This window comes from Prionailurus viverrinus, chromosome A2 (genome assembly GCF_022837055.1).
Source record: "Prionailurus viverrinus isolate Anna chromosome A2, UM_Priviv_1.0, whole genome shotgun sequence".
Lineage (NCBI taxonomy): Eukaryota > Metazoa > Chordata > Mammalia > Carnivora > Felidae > Prionailurus > Prionailurus viverrinus.
The window spans coordinates 25,054,096-25,072,315 of record NC_062562.1 but is presented as its reverse complement, the minus strand read 5'-3'; the positions used below and the strand labels follow the sequence as shown (position 1 = coordinate 25,072,315).

General features: G+C 40.8%; 2 protein-coding genes across 4 annotated transcripts in view; one reads left to right on the top strand and one right to left on the bottom strand.

The window, feature by feature from the left end:
• Nucleotides 1–1,056, bottom strand: part of SLMAP (sarcolemma associated protein) — a 200,752-nt gene extending 199,696 nt beyond the window's left edge. The window contains exon 1 of the mRNA XM_047828317.1: nucleotides 1,036–1,056. The gene's annotated coding sequence lies outside the window, so the exon portion shown is untranslated. The remainder of the gene's footprint in view (nucleotides 1–1,035) is intronic.
• Nucleotides 1,057–3,621: 2,565 nt separating this feature from the next.
• Nucleotides 3,622–18,220, top strand: part of DENND6A (DENN domain containing 6A) — a 68,809-nt gene continuing 54,210 nt past the window's right edge. The window contains exons 1-2 of one of the 3 annotated variants that reach the window (XM_047828600.1): nucleotides 3,804–3,937; nucleotides 17,358–17,437. In XM_047828600.1, coding sequence (XP_047684556.1) covers nucleotides 17,360–17,437 — 78 coding nt within the window. In that variant the 5' untranslated portion in view covers nucleotides 3,804–3,937; nucleotides 17,358–17,359. Of the gene's footprint in view, nucleotides 3,938–17,357; nucleotides 17,438–18,220 lie in introns of all 3 variants that reach the window. The other 2 variants (XM_047828590.1, XM_047828584.1) reach the window with 2 other exon arrangements.

The following is an 18,220-nucleotide window of genomic DNA, read 5'->3' as shown; positions in this document are numbered from 1 at the left end:
TGCACTTAAGCATTTTGTCTCCCAGAGATGTGTGGCAATAAACTCCATTCTCCGTCGGTAACACACTGGCACTTGAGCCTCTGTGTATTTCTCCGTGTATTTTCTTACCACCACAAGTAGAATTATGCTGTGGCAGCTGTAGCAGTATTTAGCTCAAAAGCAAGAGGGAAGTCCTCTAGCTGCCTACGTAGGTGGATATCTGGGGCATTTGGGCTCTCTCCCTTTTAGTAAAATTAAGTCCAGATATTTGGCATTGCAATTTACACCATTATCTAAAGCTCACGCTTTCTTTTCATTTTTTCTTTCTTCTTCTTCTTTTTCTTCTTTTTCTTTCTTTCTTTCTTTTTTTTTTTTTAACTATAAAATTGCTGAAATGCCAAGGGTTTGGTTGGGGTAAATAGGGAAGTTTGGAATGTTTTTAATCCTGTCCTCAGTGTTGTTGGTAATATTAGAAGAGCAGCAGAGCCATGAATACAGTCATACTCTTGGCTAAAGCAGCCTACCCTGACTTACGTACTCCTCACATTAGTTGACAGTGAATGCAACCTGAGCCAGCGATATGACCTGGCTGCCAAAAGAAGCAAATGTGATCTGAACCAGCATTAATAGAAGGCTGGTGGCTGGGACAAGTAAGGTGATAGTCCCAGAGTACACTCGGCAGTAGTCAGATCACACCTGGAGGATGGTGTTTCCTCCTGGGCACCACATTCTAAGAGTGATGTTGATAAATTGGAATATGCCCCAGTTGTGCAACAGGTTGATGAATGGCCTACAAACTACATCCTTTGAGGAATAGTAGGAGGAACTGGGGTAGTTTACCCTGGAAACTAGAAGACATGTGGATGTGGGATAACTATTTTCAAATATATGGAGGGCTATTGTGTAGAAGAGTTGAACACTTCTGTGTAATCTCAGCAAGCACAACTTAGACCAAAGGGTATACATTACAAACTGGCTGATCTTGTCTCCATAAAAGGAAGAATTTCCTAGCCCTTATAAACATCCAGAACATAGCAGCTTTGCAAGATACTTTACCTTAATATGGGGTGTTGGAATGGCAGCTGGCTGACCAAACATCAGAAGATTCATGAATAGGATGAGAAGTTTGGAGAGATGAGCTGATCCAAGATCCTTTCAGATTCAAAGGTTCTAATGACAGAACCTTAAGAAGAAAGGAAGTATTATTAGTACTTTTCCCCTAGCACCCATAAGTATTTGCCACAGAAACTAGGTTAAAATTGGAGCTAAGGCCAAAAATCAAAGCTATGAGGGTGAAAAAAGAAAACCATAGGAACATTCTGTTTTCCTAGTGGTTGTGGATTTTGTGAAAAAAAATTTAGTAGTGTTCGTTAGGGGCGCCTGGGTGGCTCAGTCAGTTAAGCATACAGCTTTGGCTCAGGTCATGATCTCTCCATTTGTGAGTTTGAGCCCCATGTTGGGGGCTCTGAGCTGTCAGCACAGAGCCTGAAGCCTGCTTCCAGTTTGGTGTCTCCCTCTCTCTCTGCCCCTCCCCCATTTGTGCTCTGCCTCTCTCTCTCAAAAATATATAAATATTAAAAAAAAAAAAGGTAAAGAAAAAAAGTTTTGTAGTGTTGGTTAGTTTTTTCCAAAGCTAACCAAATGATTATTTTTTCTACCTTTAAGATTCTTTAGAGCCCTGGTGTGCTTTCTTTCTCATCAAACTTACAGTCTTCTTAGTATGTTGTTTTCAGGATACTATATTTTGCAGTTACTTTTAATTCAAATTATGAAGCAGAATTTCAGGGAATGGCAGCCTGTGTCCCCATGTCAAAGAACCAGCCCTGTGGAACAACTGGTGTTTAGAGCTTATTAATCATTAATAATGTGGTAGCACCCAGTAAAATGTGTGCGTTGAGATAGCTTGGCTCTTCCCCACAATCAGTGAGGTGAGTAGGCTGGGACTGATCATTCTTATTTCATCAATGCAGAAACTGAGTCTTAGAGCAGCTTGCCTACCATGATCATGGGTGGAGCTGGCACTAGAATCCAGAACTTCTGACTGCTAGTCCAGTGCTCTTTGTAATTCTGTTTTTAATAATAAAGGCTATTGTGCTTTCCTAATAGTGGGTTTAGAGACTTACTTAAATGCAGAACATTGTTTTTCTCTCTTAAATACAGTGGTTCTCTAGAGTAGGAGGGCAGATTGATTTGGCCACAAATTTGGCTTTTAACTTGAATGCTGTCCCTAGTTCATCTTACTTCCTAAAAATAGTCTTTAGCAAACATCACTATTGATATCTGATGATAATTGACCCTTTCCTTGAAGTATTGATGCTAACACTCTAAATAAAAATCATAAGAATGTATACAGAACAATGTTTGTCAACTAGGGTAGATTTGACTGGGTAGTGCAGCAAAATGCTTAGGAGCTTTGGCTGAGTCAGAGATCTGGGTTTAAATCTTTGTTCTGCCACCTATTATTGGCTGTGACATCATTATCATCTCATGGAGCCTCAGAATCCTTACTGGAAAAATGGGAATAATAATAAGACCTGCCTTTTTGGGTTGCTAGGAGGATCAGATGAGATAATGTGTGTAAAAGCATGAAAACCGTGTTGTTGTTTTTTAAAAATGTTTGTTGTGAGTTATTATCCATTGTCTTTTACTCATTTTTCTATAAGAGTATTGTTGTGTGTTTCCTATTTACTTTCAGTGTGCTGTTTATACTCAGGGTGCTGAATAAATCCTAATCAGTAGTATCCCACTGGGCCAATAATCAGTAATAATTCAATAGATCAAGTGCCTTCTTGGCACGGATGCAAAGCGGCTTGGGGTGCCTGGCTGGCTCAGTCCCTAAAGCATGCAACTCTTGATCTCAGGGTTGTGAGTTTGAGCCCCATGTCCAGTGTAGAGATTACTTAAAAATAAAATCTAAACAACAATAAAGCTGCCTGAGACTAGACCCTTGCTAAGAGAGAGTGATCCACAGGTTGCTGTGGAGGCCAACCTGGTGTTTCAGAAAGCACTGCAGATGTTGTGTGAGTGTTGAATGAGTCACAGGCAACCAGGCCAAGAAAGGTGGGTGGGACCTTGGTGAAATGGAACAGTTAAGTGAAGGGAACAGATCTCTTAATCAGGAGGCGAGAGAGCAGAGAACGAACTGAAAGCCGGCATTTGAGTTGTGGTAATACTTGTTGGTCTAGTCATGTAACTTCTCAGAATCTCAATTTCCTTATTCGTGAAAAGAAATAAATAATGAAGTCTACCTACTAGTCATGATGTGAAGATTCAATGGATTAATGTTTGTAAAGTACATGCTGGCCCATCAACTGGCACAGAGTAAGTGTTCAGTAAATGTTAGCCACCGTAATCATTATGTGTAATAATTTTAATAATACCTTATAGTTATGAACCTTGTCATGCCAAGCATAATTCCTCCCCAGATCGTTGAACTGCGAAGAAGAGTGTCAGGATTCATAAACTACTCTTGAAGAGCTTTAAGGCAAGAATGCCAGGGCGGTATTCACAATTCCAGCTAAGCACTACGACTCCACGTCTGCACGGTGGCAAGGGAGAACCAGCTCCGAGCCCAGCTCCCAGGGTCACGTGGGCCATGGCCCCGCCCCGGCCGAGCCCGTCCTCCGCCGCTGCGGCAGCGGCGGCTGCGCCTGCGCGGGGCTGGGCGCGCTCTGCTGCGCGGTCCGCAGTGGAGGCGGCGCGAACAGCAAGGGGGCGGCGGATGGCTCTGCGGGGCCTGGCAGCCTCGGGGCCCAGCTCCCGCGGGCCGTTGGACGAGGCCGTGGCGGCGGCCGAGGAGCGCGGGGCGCCGGCCGTGCTGGCGACGGGAGGCGCGCCGGAGGACGATGAAGAAGATGAGGGCCGCGGCCGGGGCCTGCTGCGCTGGGACGGCTTCTCGGCCTGGCTGCACTGCGTGTGTGTGGTGGGCTTCGACCTGGAGCTGGGCCAAGCCGTGGAGGTGAGGCCCGGCCGCACCTTGCCCCCGCGCCTCGTTCGGGTTCCCGCTCCCGGGCGGCTCCAGCAGGGCGTGTGGCCCACGGGCCGACGGGTCTGGACCCCGGCCGCCGCGCATCCGGGCGTGGCTGGCCGTCCCTCCGCCGGTCGGCCGGGCTGCGGTCCATTGGCAGTTCCCGTGGGGGAGGATCGTGGGCTGCGGCTAGGGGTGAAAAGTTCTTTCTAGGCCCCTCCTAAATACTTGCTGAGGTTCGTTTTTGTTTGTGTTTTTAACCCGGTGTCACAGGAGTGACTAAAATGGGTAGCGGCACCCCGAGAAGGCTGCAGGCAGGATGTTGGCGACTTTTTGAAGAAACGAACAATGCCCCTGACATAGGGTGAACTATAATAGCCAAACCTCACACAGCCAACTTTTTTTTAGACTCCTAGACGTTTCGGTCATTTCCAGTAACTCTTATAGTTACTTTAGACCACCCAACTTGAGCCGAAATGCTTATTTCAGCAGGATTTTCTCCATTTCCCCCTTTTGTTCCTCATTTCTATTATTTGTGTGTGGTTTTTTTTCCCTTTACTGTTCTTTCTTGATGTTGCTTCTGAAACAGTTGGCTTGAAAGCTACTATCAAGATGAACATAGGGAAAATCCTTTGCTTGTGAATCTGTCAAGTTTTCCATTTATATGTCACCTTATTGAAAGGCCTTCCAGTGTTATTTATTCTTGACATTGTTTAGGATCCCTTTTGTAGCATAAGACATTGCTTGTCTTTGTGTACAAGGAAAACGTTATCAGAAGGAGGTATGTTTAGAAAATTTTTGTCTGTTTGTTTTGGTGACGATGGCAGATTTTAAGAAAACATCTCATTCAGACTTTAGTGGCATGAGTTGGCTATGAAAATTGGCCAGGGAGGTTTTTCTTAAAGCAAAACTACTGCTTTTGTATTCAACCTATCTTCTCTGTTTTATCATTACACAGTTCAATACACACATTAAGTTTCCGCTAAGATCTAGGCATTATGCTGGTTGCTGGGCATCCAGATACGAACCAAATGCTTCAACCTGTATTTGTAGGTTTAGACTACAATTTAGAGGGGAACCAAGAATTAATCACAGCAGGAGATAGGGCCAAATGCCATGCCTGGCACATAGTGGTGTTCCATACATACTTGTTGATAGAATGAGCGGCTACATGAGCAATTCTGTATCTTACTATGACAGAAACAACAGTTTCCAAAGACTTCAGAGATTTAGAAGTCATCTATTGTTTACATTGACATGTTAACCTGAAGTTGTATGTGTAGCAAAATACGATTTAACCGGAAAGTGTAGGAATGGGTTGTTATAGTTGATTGCATTTTAAAATAGCTAAATGAGATCCTTGTGGACTCTCGTCATTTGGGACATTATTTTTAAGGATTTTTTTTGACCATATAAACAACATTTAGCGTAATTGAGGTGCTACAGAAATGTGAATTAAAGGACTTATTTTGAATTTCATTTCCAATGGGATATGCTAGTCAACAGAGTTTTCTTTAGGTCAGTGGTTCTTTTTTTGCATCCTGGACATTTTAAAAAATATGAACTCCAGGGGCGCCTGGGTGGCTCAGTTGGTTAAGCATCTGACTTCAGCTCAGGTCATGATCTCACAGTCTGTGGGTTTGAGCCCCATGTCGGGCTCTGTGCTGACAGCTCGGAGTCTGGAGCCTGCTTCAGATTCTGCTCTCTCTCTGACCCTCCCTCATTCATGCTCTGTCTCTATCTCAAAAATAAATGAACATTAAAAAAATTTTTTTAATTAAAAAAAATATGAACTCCATTACAAAAATGCTTACTGATACAAAATTAGGTATATGCTTCTGTGGACTATCTGGGGGTCATCTGTAGATCTTCTATTTCATTGTCCCCAGATTAAGAATCACTCATTTTATAAAAAAACGTTTTTAATGTTTATTTATTTTTGACAGAGAGAGAGAGACAGTGCGAGTGGGGGAGTGGGAGGGAGAGAGAGACACACACAATCCGAAGCAGGCTCCAGGCTCTTGAGTTGTTGGCACAGAGCCTGACGCAGAGCTCAAACTCACGAACCACAAGATCATGATGAGAGCCAAAGTTGGACGCTTAACTGACTGAGCCATCCAGGTGCCCCAAGAATCACTGATTTTAGAAGGCATAGGATGAGGGTGGGGAAGATTCTCTAATAAAGGATCCAAAGAAAGATAAATACATTAAATGAATTGCAACACAACTTAATTTTGTTTTGTTTTCTTAAGAAATGTAGAATATTGCACCTTGCCACTTTTAAAAGAAGAAAAAGGAACACAAATTAGTGATGAATATAATGAAATAGTTGAGAAATGTAGTTCACTTGTGTATTATGACCATATCCAGGCCAAAAATAGGACAAGAAAGTGAATGTAGAATCATGTTGGAGAAGTGAATATAGTAGCTCCAGCCCTAATTCCTATGATGCACAACCATGAAGACTCAAAAGGGAAATCAATTAAAGAGTAGGTAAAAATTAAAGAATAGGTAAAAACTTAGACCTAGAAGCCACCTGTGACATCACCATCTTTGAACTGTACAGTTGAAAGAGATGTAAGAATCTGTTGTGCCATGACAGAAAGTACCATTTACAAATGCATAAACAGTGCCACTTAGTTAAGCTTAAATCCTTAACAAAGAGACAACATATATAGGACATCAATCAAGGACTCAGACTCCAGAGCTGGACTGCCTAGGTTTGAGTCTGCGATTTGGGGCATATTAGCTTGCCTTACACTTCTCTGTTAACAATCTGCATCATGGCATTGCTGTGATAATTAGATAATGTTGGTGAAACATTTGGAACAGTACCTATGACTCAGACCTATGTCAGTGTGTATTTGGGAAGTATTGAAATCCTTTTTTTTTTTTTTTTTTTTTTTTTAAATTTTTTTTTTCAACGTTTATTTATTTTTGGGACAGAGAGAGACAGAGCATGAACGGGGGAGGGGCAGAGAGAGAGGGAGACACAGAATCGGAAGCAGGCTCCAGGCTCCGAGCCATCAGCCCAGAGCCTGACGCGGGGCTCGAACTCACGGACCGCGAGATCGTGACCTGGCTGAAGTCGGACGCTTAACCGACTGCGCCACCCAGGCGCCCCTTTTAATATTTATTTTCAGAGAGAGAGTAGGGGAGACGGAGGGAGAGAGAGAGAGAATCCCAAGCAGGCTCCATGCCAACCATGCAGAACCTGACACAGGGCTTGATCTCACAAACTGTGAGATCATGACCTCAGCAGACAGCAAGAGTCTGATGCTTAACCGACTGAGCCACCCAAGTATCCCCCTGCCCCCACCTTTTTAATTTTCAATGAAGAGAATCCTTAACTTGATTGTAAACATGAGGCCTTTGAACATTAATTTTCTCAGTAGTAATATGAAGTTGAGGAAGTAGAAGCAGGGAAACTTTTTTCCCTGTATAAATAAAAATCTAATATAGGACCTCAGTGGCTGACTTGGTTGAGATGGGGCCTATGTTGTGTATATTTGGTTGCAGACAGCAGAAACTAAGCTATAGCTCAAGCAGAAAAGGAACTTGCTGTAAGGCAACAGATTTTCCAACGTCTCCAAGGTACAAACCTAGTGGGGCTCCATGAAATGGCTGAGCCTGGAACTGGGAAGCCTCTGACTTATGCTCTTGTTTTATGGGATTTGTTCATAAATCCCATATTTGGGATAATGCTCCCTGCAACTTCTATCCTCTGCTTCTATAATCTTTATGGTGGACAAGTTATGCTTTTCAGCCACTTTAATGAGACACACCAGAGGAATGTACTCAGGCCTGGTTTGGGGCAAACAATGAGCTGAAGACCTGTGGTTAGGGGAGTGGTCCATGTTGCATAAAATGTCTGTTTGGTCCTATTCTCAAGTAAAGGGGACAGGGAAGGGTATCTTTTAAGTTGGAAAGAGACTGTAAAATGTGTTGACTATAGGAGGTATGTTCAGCTTCTTCCTTTTCCTTTGAAGTGGCCCTGAAACATCACCACAGAATCCCAGTGTCCTCTGGAACAAGGTTTGAAATCCTCTGGATTTTATATACTTTATATCACTTCTAGCTCTGAAATTACCTGATTATGTAGTAAAGCCTTAATTATCTGAATCCAGAATTGCCTCATTTATTCAGAATTTTTCCCTGATTGAGTAATAATATGCTCATTGTTGAAAACTTGGCAAGAAAGAAAATTATGAACACTAGAAGCATCACTCATAATTATATTGAGAAACAAGTGCTATTAATATTTGACATTTTTGTTAATGCTTTTTCTTCTTTACATAATTTCATATCTGTCAAGAATTAATTTGTTAGGAACAGAAACTCTCTCAAAAAAGTTTAAGAAAAATGATTGTAAGGAGTCTCTTGGAACCCAGTTGCTGGAAGGGGAACGAACCTCCTGGGATCTGGAAAGCCCTAGGCTTTTTTGTCTTTGTTTCTTGGGAGCTGTGTGGTCTTTTGTCTCTGCTTCTCTTTGCAGTTCTGTTCCATTTTCCGTGCTGAGGCTGGTTTCTCCTGCAAGGGTCTCAGTTTCTGCTCCCCCATTTCTCTTGACTTTGGACTATTGTAGTTCTGATTTTGGCCAAACTCTACTTTTGTATTCTGGAACCAGACTGAAGCTTAATACAAATACGGAGTATCTGATTGGCTCAAAATGGGTCAGATGCTCCCTTTTGTTCAGTCAGCTGTGTTAGGAGACAGGGTTTTTGTAACAGTAGTGACCACTTAGGCTCACCCTTGTAAAAGGAGGAGGGGACAATTTCCAAAGCATGGGCTGGACAGCAGTCCCCCAAACAGGTCTACTGCAAGAGTCTGCTTTTATTGATAAACATTCTCATAAACGATTTGCCAGATCATTAAAGACTCTTCATAAATACAATTTTATGAACCATAATTTGTGTAACCATTTTCCTTAATTTGGATATTTAGTAGTTTCTTTTTTCTTCACACTGTAGAAAGCTACGTATTGCCTGTACATACATCTTAGAGATGTTTTGCATTTTTGAGAGCCTTTAAATCATGTGAACTTCTAGATTGTCCTAGGAAGTTGCATTTCTATAATTTGAAGTCACTTCCTGAAGCTCTCTAGTTTCTGATTTTATAAGAATTGAGGCATCCTTGGTGGTTTTCCCCTCTTGAGGTCTTTACCTGTGTTCATAGGTGGACAATTTTAAACTAGTGAAAAGAGCACAAGCTTTGGGGTTTTGAACATCTCCTAGTTGTCTGATTTTTGGCCAGTTTCTTCAATTTAAGTGGAAAAATAATATCCAAGAGTGTTGTTGGAAATACGAAGAGAGATAATGCATGTAAGAATTAATGCCTGTCATTTAATGCATGCCCAAATGTTGATCCCTTTTTATAGTTAGTGTCCTTGCATATTCAATAATCAGTGTAGGACTGTTTTTGGCTGTTCTCTCACACCTCTTATTTTGCCTTAAATTGATTTAAAAAAGAAAACCTTATGGTTTTGGATGTGTATCACAAGTATTTAAAGCACTTTGTAGGGGGGCACCAGGCTGGCTTAGTTAAAGAGCATGCAACACTTTTTTTTTTTTTTTTTAATTTTGTAAATTAAGTTTATTATTTTGAGAGAGAGAGAGAGAGAGAGAGAGAGAGAATGCATGCATGCATGGGAGCACAAGCTGGGAAGGGGCAGAGAGGAGTGACAGAATCCCAAGCAGGCTCTGCACCATCAGTCCAGAGCCCAATGTGCGGCTTCAATTCATGAACTGTGAGATCATGACCTGAGCTGAAATCAAGAGTTAATTCCTCAACTGACTAAGCCACCCAGGAACCCCAATCTTTTTTTAAAGATTAAAAAAAAATGTTTATTTACTTTTGAGAGAGTGCAAATAGGGGTGGGTCAGAGAGAGGGGGACAAAAGATCTGAAGTGGGCTCTGCACTGATAGCAGCAAACCTGATGTGAGGCTCGAACTCTCGAACTCAGAAACCGCGAGATCATGACCTGAGCTGAAGTTGGACGCTCAGCCGACTGAGCCACCCAGGTGCACCCTGCACCAAATTTTTAAAAAAACACATTGAAGATAAAGCTCTGCTCTGGAGTGAAGGCGAACTTCTATGTCATTTTTTTTAAAAGCGGTGAAAGAATTGACTCCCCTTTCTTTTTCACTTCTGCTTTTTTGAGTTATTCCCCTTTATGCCTTAGCAAGGTGGAGCCAGAAGTAGTCACCATAGTTTACTTTATCCTAGCAAAGTTTCTTGTTTATTTTTGTGAGAAGAGTGAAAGGCAGTTGTGTGAAGGGTTGTTTCCTTTCTTTCCCTCTTAAACTGGGTGTTCCATAACCTCAGTATTTGATCCTCAGCACGTTTACTGTTTTAATAAAAATGGGTGTTACGTTTAATTGCATGTTGCTGGACTGTCTCATTGAACTGTCTATTCATCAGATATTGGGCAACTACCACATCCAGACACCATTGTGTTCTGGAGATAAAACCTTGATCAACCCTCCCTCAACTAGCTTACAGTGTATCATGGATAGTAGGCCATTAAACAGCGAGGGTTAGCATAGGATGGTTTTCAGATACCAATAATGGCCTTTTGTACATTTCCTTGTGAACTTGTAGCACTTCATAGTAGCTTGATGTAGGTCTCTGGTTTGAGAGTTAAAGCTTTAGTGGCCTCCTGAGCTTAGGCTCCCAGATTTTACAGAGGCTTCTTCAGTGTTACTAAGCTCTGGTTCTGTTATGAAATTGTATAATTTCAATATGGAGATTATCTGGGATGTTCCCATGCCATCTAGTCCATTCACAAGTACTTGGTGATGAATGATGTGAAACATGAACAATTGTATCTAACTTTACTCTTATTAGAGAGAAATGCTTCACTGTCTATTCCATGGGCAAACTGATCACATTTCCAGTAGCATAGTTTAGGTCTTGAATGAGCTGGAATCTTAGACTTAGGTCCATCCTGTTCTGATACTGTGATGTCAGGCCACTTTTTCTACTTTTTAAAATAAGTAAACATTTTTTATTGCAGTATAACATACATACATGTAGGAAAGCATATAAATCCTAAGTTCTGTGAATTTACATTAAGTGAGCATACCATTCACTACCATAGAGATCAAGAAATAGAAATATTATCACTGCCCCAGAAATTTCCCTTATGTCCTCTTTCAGTCATGATCTATTGCCACTCCCCCCCCCCCCCCCCCCCGCCCCGCCCCAGACCCTGGCAACCACTAATCTACTTTCTGTCTCTCTGGATTCTCCTATTCTGTACATTTCATATGCGTGGAATCACAACCTATGGTATTTTTTGTCTGGCTTCTTTCACTTAGTATAATTTTTTCAAGGTTCATCCATGTTGTAGTATATATCAGTATTTCATTCCTTTTATGGCTGAATTTTCTATCATTTTTTGAATTTTATATCAGTGTATGGAAATACAACATTTGGTTTATCCATTCATCATTCAATGGAAATTTGGATTTTTTTCCAGTTTTGGCTATTATAAATAATGCTGCTATGAATATTCACTTGTAAGTTTTTGTATGAACATATGCTTTCACTTGTCTTGGAGTGAAGTGAAATTGCTGTGTCATAAAGTAACTCTCTATGTTTACTTTTTTGAGAAACTACTAAGCTGTTTTCCAGGGTGACTGTATTTTCACATTTCCATTAGTAACGTGTGAGGGTTCTAATTTCTCCATATCTTGTAAGCACTTGTTACTGTCTGTCTGTGATTACAGCCATCCTAGTGGATTTGAGGTGGTATCTTATTTTAATTTTATTTGCATTTCCCTGATGACTAACGGTGTCGAGTGGCCTTTTATGTGCTTATTGGCCATTTGTATATCTTTTTGGAGAAATGTCTAATTAGATCCTTTATCCATTTAAAAAATTGGGTTATTTGACTTTTTTGTTGAATTGTAAGAATTCTTTATATAGTCTGTATATTAGACCCTTATCAGATACATGTTTGCAAGTAGTTCCTTCCATTTTGTGGGTTGTCTTCACTTTCTTGGTAGTGTTCTTTGAAGCATAAAAGTTTTTTAGTTTTTGTTTTGTTTTTTATGTTTTAGTTCTCTATTTTTATTCATTCATTCATTCATTCATTCATTTAGAGAGAGCATATGCATGTGAGAGGGGGAGGGGCAGAGGGAGAGATTGAAAGAAAGAATCTTTTTTTTAATTTTTTTTTTTTTTCAACGTTTATTTATTTTTGGGACAGAGAGAGACAGAGCATGAACGGAGGAGGGGCAGAGAGAGAGGGAGACACAGAATCGGAAACAGGCTCCAAGCTCTGAGCCATCAGCCCAGAGCCCGACGCGGGGCTCGAACTCACGGACCGCGAGATCGTGACCTGGCTGAAGTCGGACGCTTAACCGACTGCGCCACCCAGGCGCCCCGAAAGAAAGAATCTTAAGCAGGCTCCACGCCCAGCATGGAGCCCATTATAGGGCTCAGTCTCATTCATGACTGTGAAATTGTGACCTGAGCCAAAATCAGGTGTTGGATGCTTAACTGACTGAGCCACCCAGGTGCCCTGAAGCACAAAAGTTTTAAATTTTTTTTTTTAATATATATGAAATTTATTGTCCAATTGGTTTCCATACAACACCCAGTGCTCATCCCAAAAGGTGCCCTCCTCAATACCCATCACCCACCCTCTCCTCCCTCCCACCCCCCCATCATCCCTCAGTTTGTTCTCAGTTTTTAACAGTCTCTTATGCTTTGGCTGTCTCCCACTCTAACCTCTTTTTTTTTTTTTTTTCCTTCCCCTCTCCCATGGGTTCCTGTTAAGTTTCTCAGGATCCACGTAAGAGTGAAACCATATGGTATCTGTCTTTCTCTGTATGGCTTATTTCACTTAGCATCACACTCTCCAGTTCCATCCACGTTGCTACAAAAGGCCATATTTCATTTTTTCTCATTGCCACGTAGTACTCCATTGTGTATATAAACCACAATTTCTTTATCCATTCATCAGTTGATGGACATTTAGGCTCTTTCCATAATTTAGCTATTGTTGAGAGTGCTGCTATGAACATTGGGGTACAAGTGCCCCTATGCATCAGTACTCCTGTATCCCTTGGATAAATTCCTAGCAGTGCTATTGCTGGGTCATAGGGTAGGTCTATTTTTAATTTTCTGAGGAACCTCCACACTGCTTTCCAGAGCGGCTGCACCAATTTGCATTCCCACCAACAGTGCAAGAGGGTTCCCGTTTCTCCACATCCTCTCCAGCATCTGTAGTCTCCTGATTTGTTCATTTTGGCCACTCTGACTGGCGTGAGGTGATACCTGAGTGTGGTTTTGATTTGTATTTCCCTGATAAGGAGTGACGCTGAACATCTTTTCATGTGCCTGTTGACCATCCGGATGTCTTCTTTAGAGAAGTGTCTATTCATGTTTTCTGCCCATTTCTTCACTGGGTTATTTGTTTTTCGGGTGTGGAGTTTGGTGAGCTCTTTATAGATTTTGGATACTAGCCCTTTGTCTGATATGTCATTTGCAAATATCTTTTCCCATTCCATTGGTTGCCTTTTAGTTTTGTTGGTTGTTTCCTTTGCTGTGCAGAAGCTTTTTATCTTCATAAGGTCCCAGTAATTCACTTTTGCTTTTAATTCCCTTGCCTTTGGGGATGTGTCGAGTAAGAGATTGCTACGGCTGAGGCCAGAGAGGTCTTTTCCTGCTTTCTCCTCTAAGGTTTTGATGGTTTCCTGTCTCACATTCAGGTCCTTTATCCATTTTGAGTTTACTTTTGTGAATGGTGTGAGAAAGTGGTCTAGTTTCAACCTTCTGCATGTTGCTGTCCAGTTCTCCCAGCACCATTTGTTTAAGAGACTGTCTTTTTTCCATTGGATGTTCTTTCCTGCTTTGTCAAAGATGAGTTGGCCATACGTTTGTGGGTCTAGTTCTGGGGTTTCTATTCTATTCCATTGGTCTATGTGTCTGTTTTTGTGCCACAAAAGTTTTAAATTTTGATGAAGTCCACTTTATGTTTCTTTGGTTGCTTATGCTTTTGTTATATCTGAGAAACCATTGGCTAATGCACAGTCATAAGGATTTATTCCTGTGTGTTCTTCTAAGACTTTTGTAGTTTTTGGGTGCTTGGGTGGCTCAGTCGGTTAAGCATCTGACTCTTGGTTTTAGCTCAGGTCATAATCTCATGGTTTGTTAGATCAAGCCCTGTGTCGTCGAGCTGAAGGTGTGGAGCCTGCTTTGGATTCTCTCCTCCTCTGTGCCACTCCCCCACTCCTGTGAACTTTCAAAATAAATAAACATTAAAAAATAAAAAGACTTGTAGTTTTAACTTTTACACTTAGGTCTTTAGTCCACTTTGGGTTACTTTTTATATATGATATGAAGTACAGATGTTACTTTTTTAACCTTATTTTGATACATTTTTTGGCTTACATAGTTACAAAAGTCATTCATTTAGCTTTGTCAAAAGTTAACATTTTACATAAATATAGTACAATAATCCAAAACAAGAATAGATATTGGTATGATACTATTTACTAGACCACAGAGTTTATTGGGATTCACCAGTTTTTCTACTAATGTGCTTTTTCTGTTTCAAGATCCAATCCAGTTTCTACGTTGCATGTAGATATCATATCTCCATAGTCCTCTTCAATCTGTGGAAGTTCCTCAATCTTTTCTTGTATTTCATGTCCTTGATACTTTGGAAGAATACTGTTCATATATTTTGTAGTATGCCTTTCAATTTTGTTTTTCCTGGTGTGTTATCATAATTAGTCTGAGGTTATGAATTACTGGGAAGAATACCCCAGATATGACGCATCCTTCTCAGTACATCATATTAGGGAGTACAGGATGTTAAAATTAAAATGTCGCATTATTGGTGATTTAAACCTTGATCACTTGGTTAAGATGATGTCTCCGAGGCTAATCCACTATAAAGTTACTATTTTTCTCTTTGTAATTAATAAGTAAGTGTTTATTTTGTTAGAGACTGAGACTGTGCAGTATCTTGTTTTCCATACTTTGCCTGCTAATTTAGCATCCATAAGTGTATCTTACCTGCAGCAATTATTCTGGTGTTCTAATAGTGATTTTTCATTTTCCTCACTCCTTCTGTATTTATTAGTTAGAATTCTTTTATAAGGAAAAGTTGTCCCTTCTTGCTCATCCATCCACCTATCTATATCAATGGAAACTCAAGGATACTTATTATTTGGGTTATAATCTAGTACTATCATTATTTACTTTATTAACCAAGTCATTACAAATTTGAGCATTGGTGCCTTTTTAGGTTGGCTCCTATGTCCTTTAGACATGCCCCCCACCCCCACCCTTCTTTTGAGCACTTCCTTTCTGGCATCACAAGATGCCCCATGCTCATCTTGCGTTTTTCCTGTGCTAGCCCTGTAATCAGCTACCTCCCTAAGAAGCCCTGACCAGGGCGCCTGGGTGGCGCAGTCGGTTAAGCATCCGACTTCAGCCAGGTCACGATCTCGCGGCCCCTGAGTTCGAGCCCCGCGTCAGGCACTGGGCTGGTGGCTCGGAGCCTGGAGCCTGTTTCCGATTCTGTGTCTCCCTCTCTCTCTGCCCCTCCCCCGTTCATGCTCTGTCTCTCTCTGTCCCAAAAATAAAATAAAACGTTGAAAAAAAAAAATTAAAAAAAAAAAAAAAGAAGCCCTGATTCTTTTTTATTGCAGAATAGTATTTAACAATCAACATCTCGGTGTAAGGTGTACTCACTGCTACTGAGGTGTCATTGCTTTATTTTTTCACATTAAAAGGCCTTTTATTTATTTATTTTTTTTAATTTTTTTTTTCAACGTTTATTTATTTTTGGGACAGAGAGAGACAGAGCATGAACGGGGGAGGGGCAGAGAGAGAGGGAGACACAGAATCGGAAACAGGCTCCAGGCTCTGAGCCATCAGCCCAGAGCCCGACGTGGGGCTCGAACTCACGGACCACGAGATCGTGACCTGGCTGAAGTCGGACGCTTAACCGACTGCGCCACCCAGGCGCCCCTAAAAGGCCTTTTAAAGGAGACATTATATAGTATTTAATAGATCTTAAACTATTTTCCAGCCAGTTTTTAAAAATTACGTGAAAAAGGTAGACTTGTTTTTTGCCTGTAAGCAGTTTCCATTTCGGTTTTGAATAAATGTTAGTGTCTAATATTGAAGACATAATTTTTTTTAAAGATTTTATTTTTTTTTTTTTTTTTTTTTTTTTTAAATTTTTTTAACGTTTATTTATTTTTGAGACAGAGAGAGACAGAGCATGAACGGGGGAGGGGCAGAGAGAGAGGGAGACACAGAATCTGAAACAGGCTCCAGGCTCTGAGCCGTCAGCCCAGAGCCCGACGCGGGGCTCGAACTCACGGACCGCGAGATCGTGACCTGGCTGAAGTCGGTCGCTTAACCGACTGCGCCACCCAGGCGCCCCTTAAAGATTTTATTTTACATAATCTCTGCACCCAACGCGGGGCTCATACTTAACAACCCCGAGATCAAGAGTTACATGCTCCACCATCCGAACCAGTCAGGTGCCTCTGAAGACATAACTTTTTTTTTTTTTTTTTAATGTTTATTTATTTTTGACAGAGAGACAAAGAGCATGAGCGGGGAGGGGCAGAGAGAGAGGGAGACACAGAATCTGAAGCAGGCTCCAGGCTCTGAGCTGTCAGCACAGAGCCTGATGCGGGGCTTGAACCCACAAACCATGAGGTCATGACCTGAGCCGAAGTCGGACACTCAACCGATTGAGCCACCCAGGTGCCCCTGAAGACATAACTCTTACTGAGTTTAGAATTGATCCTCTTTTTAAGGTTTTGGTGATGTTTGTATGTGAATTAATGTTTATGTAGGAGGTCAAGGCAGGCCTGGGATGGCCTAGGATGTAATCTCTACCAGGCCTGAGATGCTAGGTAGGATTATCAAATGGAGATAGATACTGAGTGACATGGCAACAGGCAGATGCCTGTTCACAGATCACTGAGATTCATGGCAGGCATGAATTTTTCCCATGTCCAAGTGTTACTAGCAATAAGTTAACTGGTGTTCCTAATTTTCTTTCTCCTGGGACCATAATTACTCCCACACTGATATGGGAATGTCATCCCCATTAGGGTGTGCAGGGGCAAGTGGCAGATATACCTTTAAAGAGAATAACCTGATTTAAAACATTTTGTAATACTATTTTCCAGTATATATATTAATATTTTTTCTGGGGTGCATTTTTCCTATTACATCATGATGTGAAATATTTATGTTATACCATCACTTTTAGGCCTTAGTAATTATATCAAATAAAATTTATGTTTTTCTTGGCTTATTACCTGGCCACCTCTCCCTTATTTCTTATAACATGGAAGATCTTAACATAGGTAACAGAACCAGGGTGACATTAGCTGATGCTCTCTGTCCCCCTTTGATGCCTCCCAGGAATGCCAGTGGTCTGGGGGACAGAGATGCCTGGACTTGAGCTGTGGAGAGAGGAAACTTCAAGAGAGAGGCGTCTCCAGGTACTGGGGCCAATCCACAGTTGATTAATGCCTGTATAGTTATCAGGAGCTAACTAACAGTGATTGCCCAAGCTTATATTTATACTTTTTTTTTTTACAAGATAAAGTATGTACAAGGATAATCTAGTAACTGTGGCAATTAGTGCAGTTTGAGATACTTGGCAGTGGTTACTTTTCTTGATTTTTATGGAATTTAATTGAGGTTTTAAAATTAAAGTTTTTTCTATATTTTGATCTTAAGTACATAGTAGACATTGGATACCTACAGCATATAAACATGCATTATTTTTTTTGAATATCCTATCTATTCCAATATGATATAACACTGGGTAGTCGTAACAATACATTAAAATGAAATTCTAGAATATTTGACTAGTACAGTCAGAGTTTTTAAAAGGTACACTTGATAGTTTATGTAGTTCTTACATCTTTTTAGTTTACTTAAATATATATAGCATACATAAGCCCCTGAAATACACATCACACACAGAGATATATACACACATGTATATTTAAGGTACTCATATATATGGGTAAAACATACCAACATTTTTTTCTGTATTGTCATGATGGTGTTTTAAACCATAGGAAACCAAAGTCCTAAGAAACCACTATGTATATTTGCTTTTGCATTTATATTTTAATTGCAGGAAATAAAAATCTGAAAGGCACTCACATAAAACTGAGTTTAAAGTCTAAGATAAAGCTATTATGGACCACTAAATTTACCAGTATGATAACTCTGGTATAATTTATATGTAATGAGATTTTCATAAAATAGGG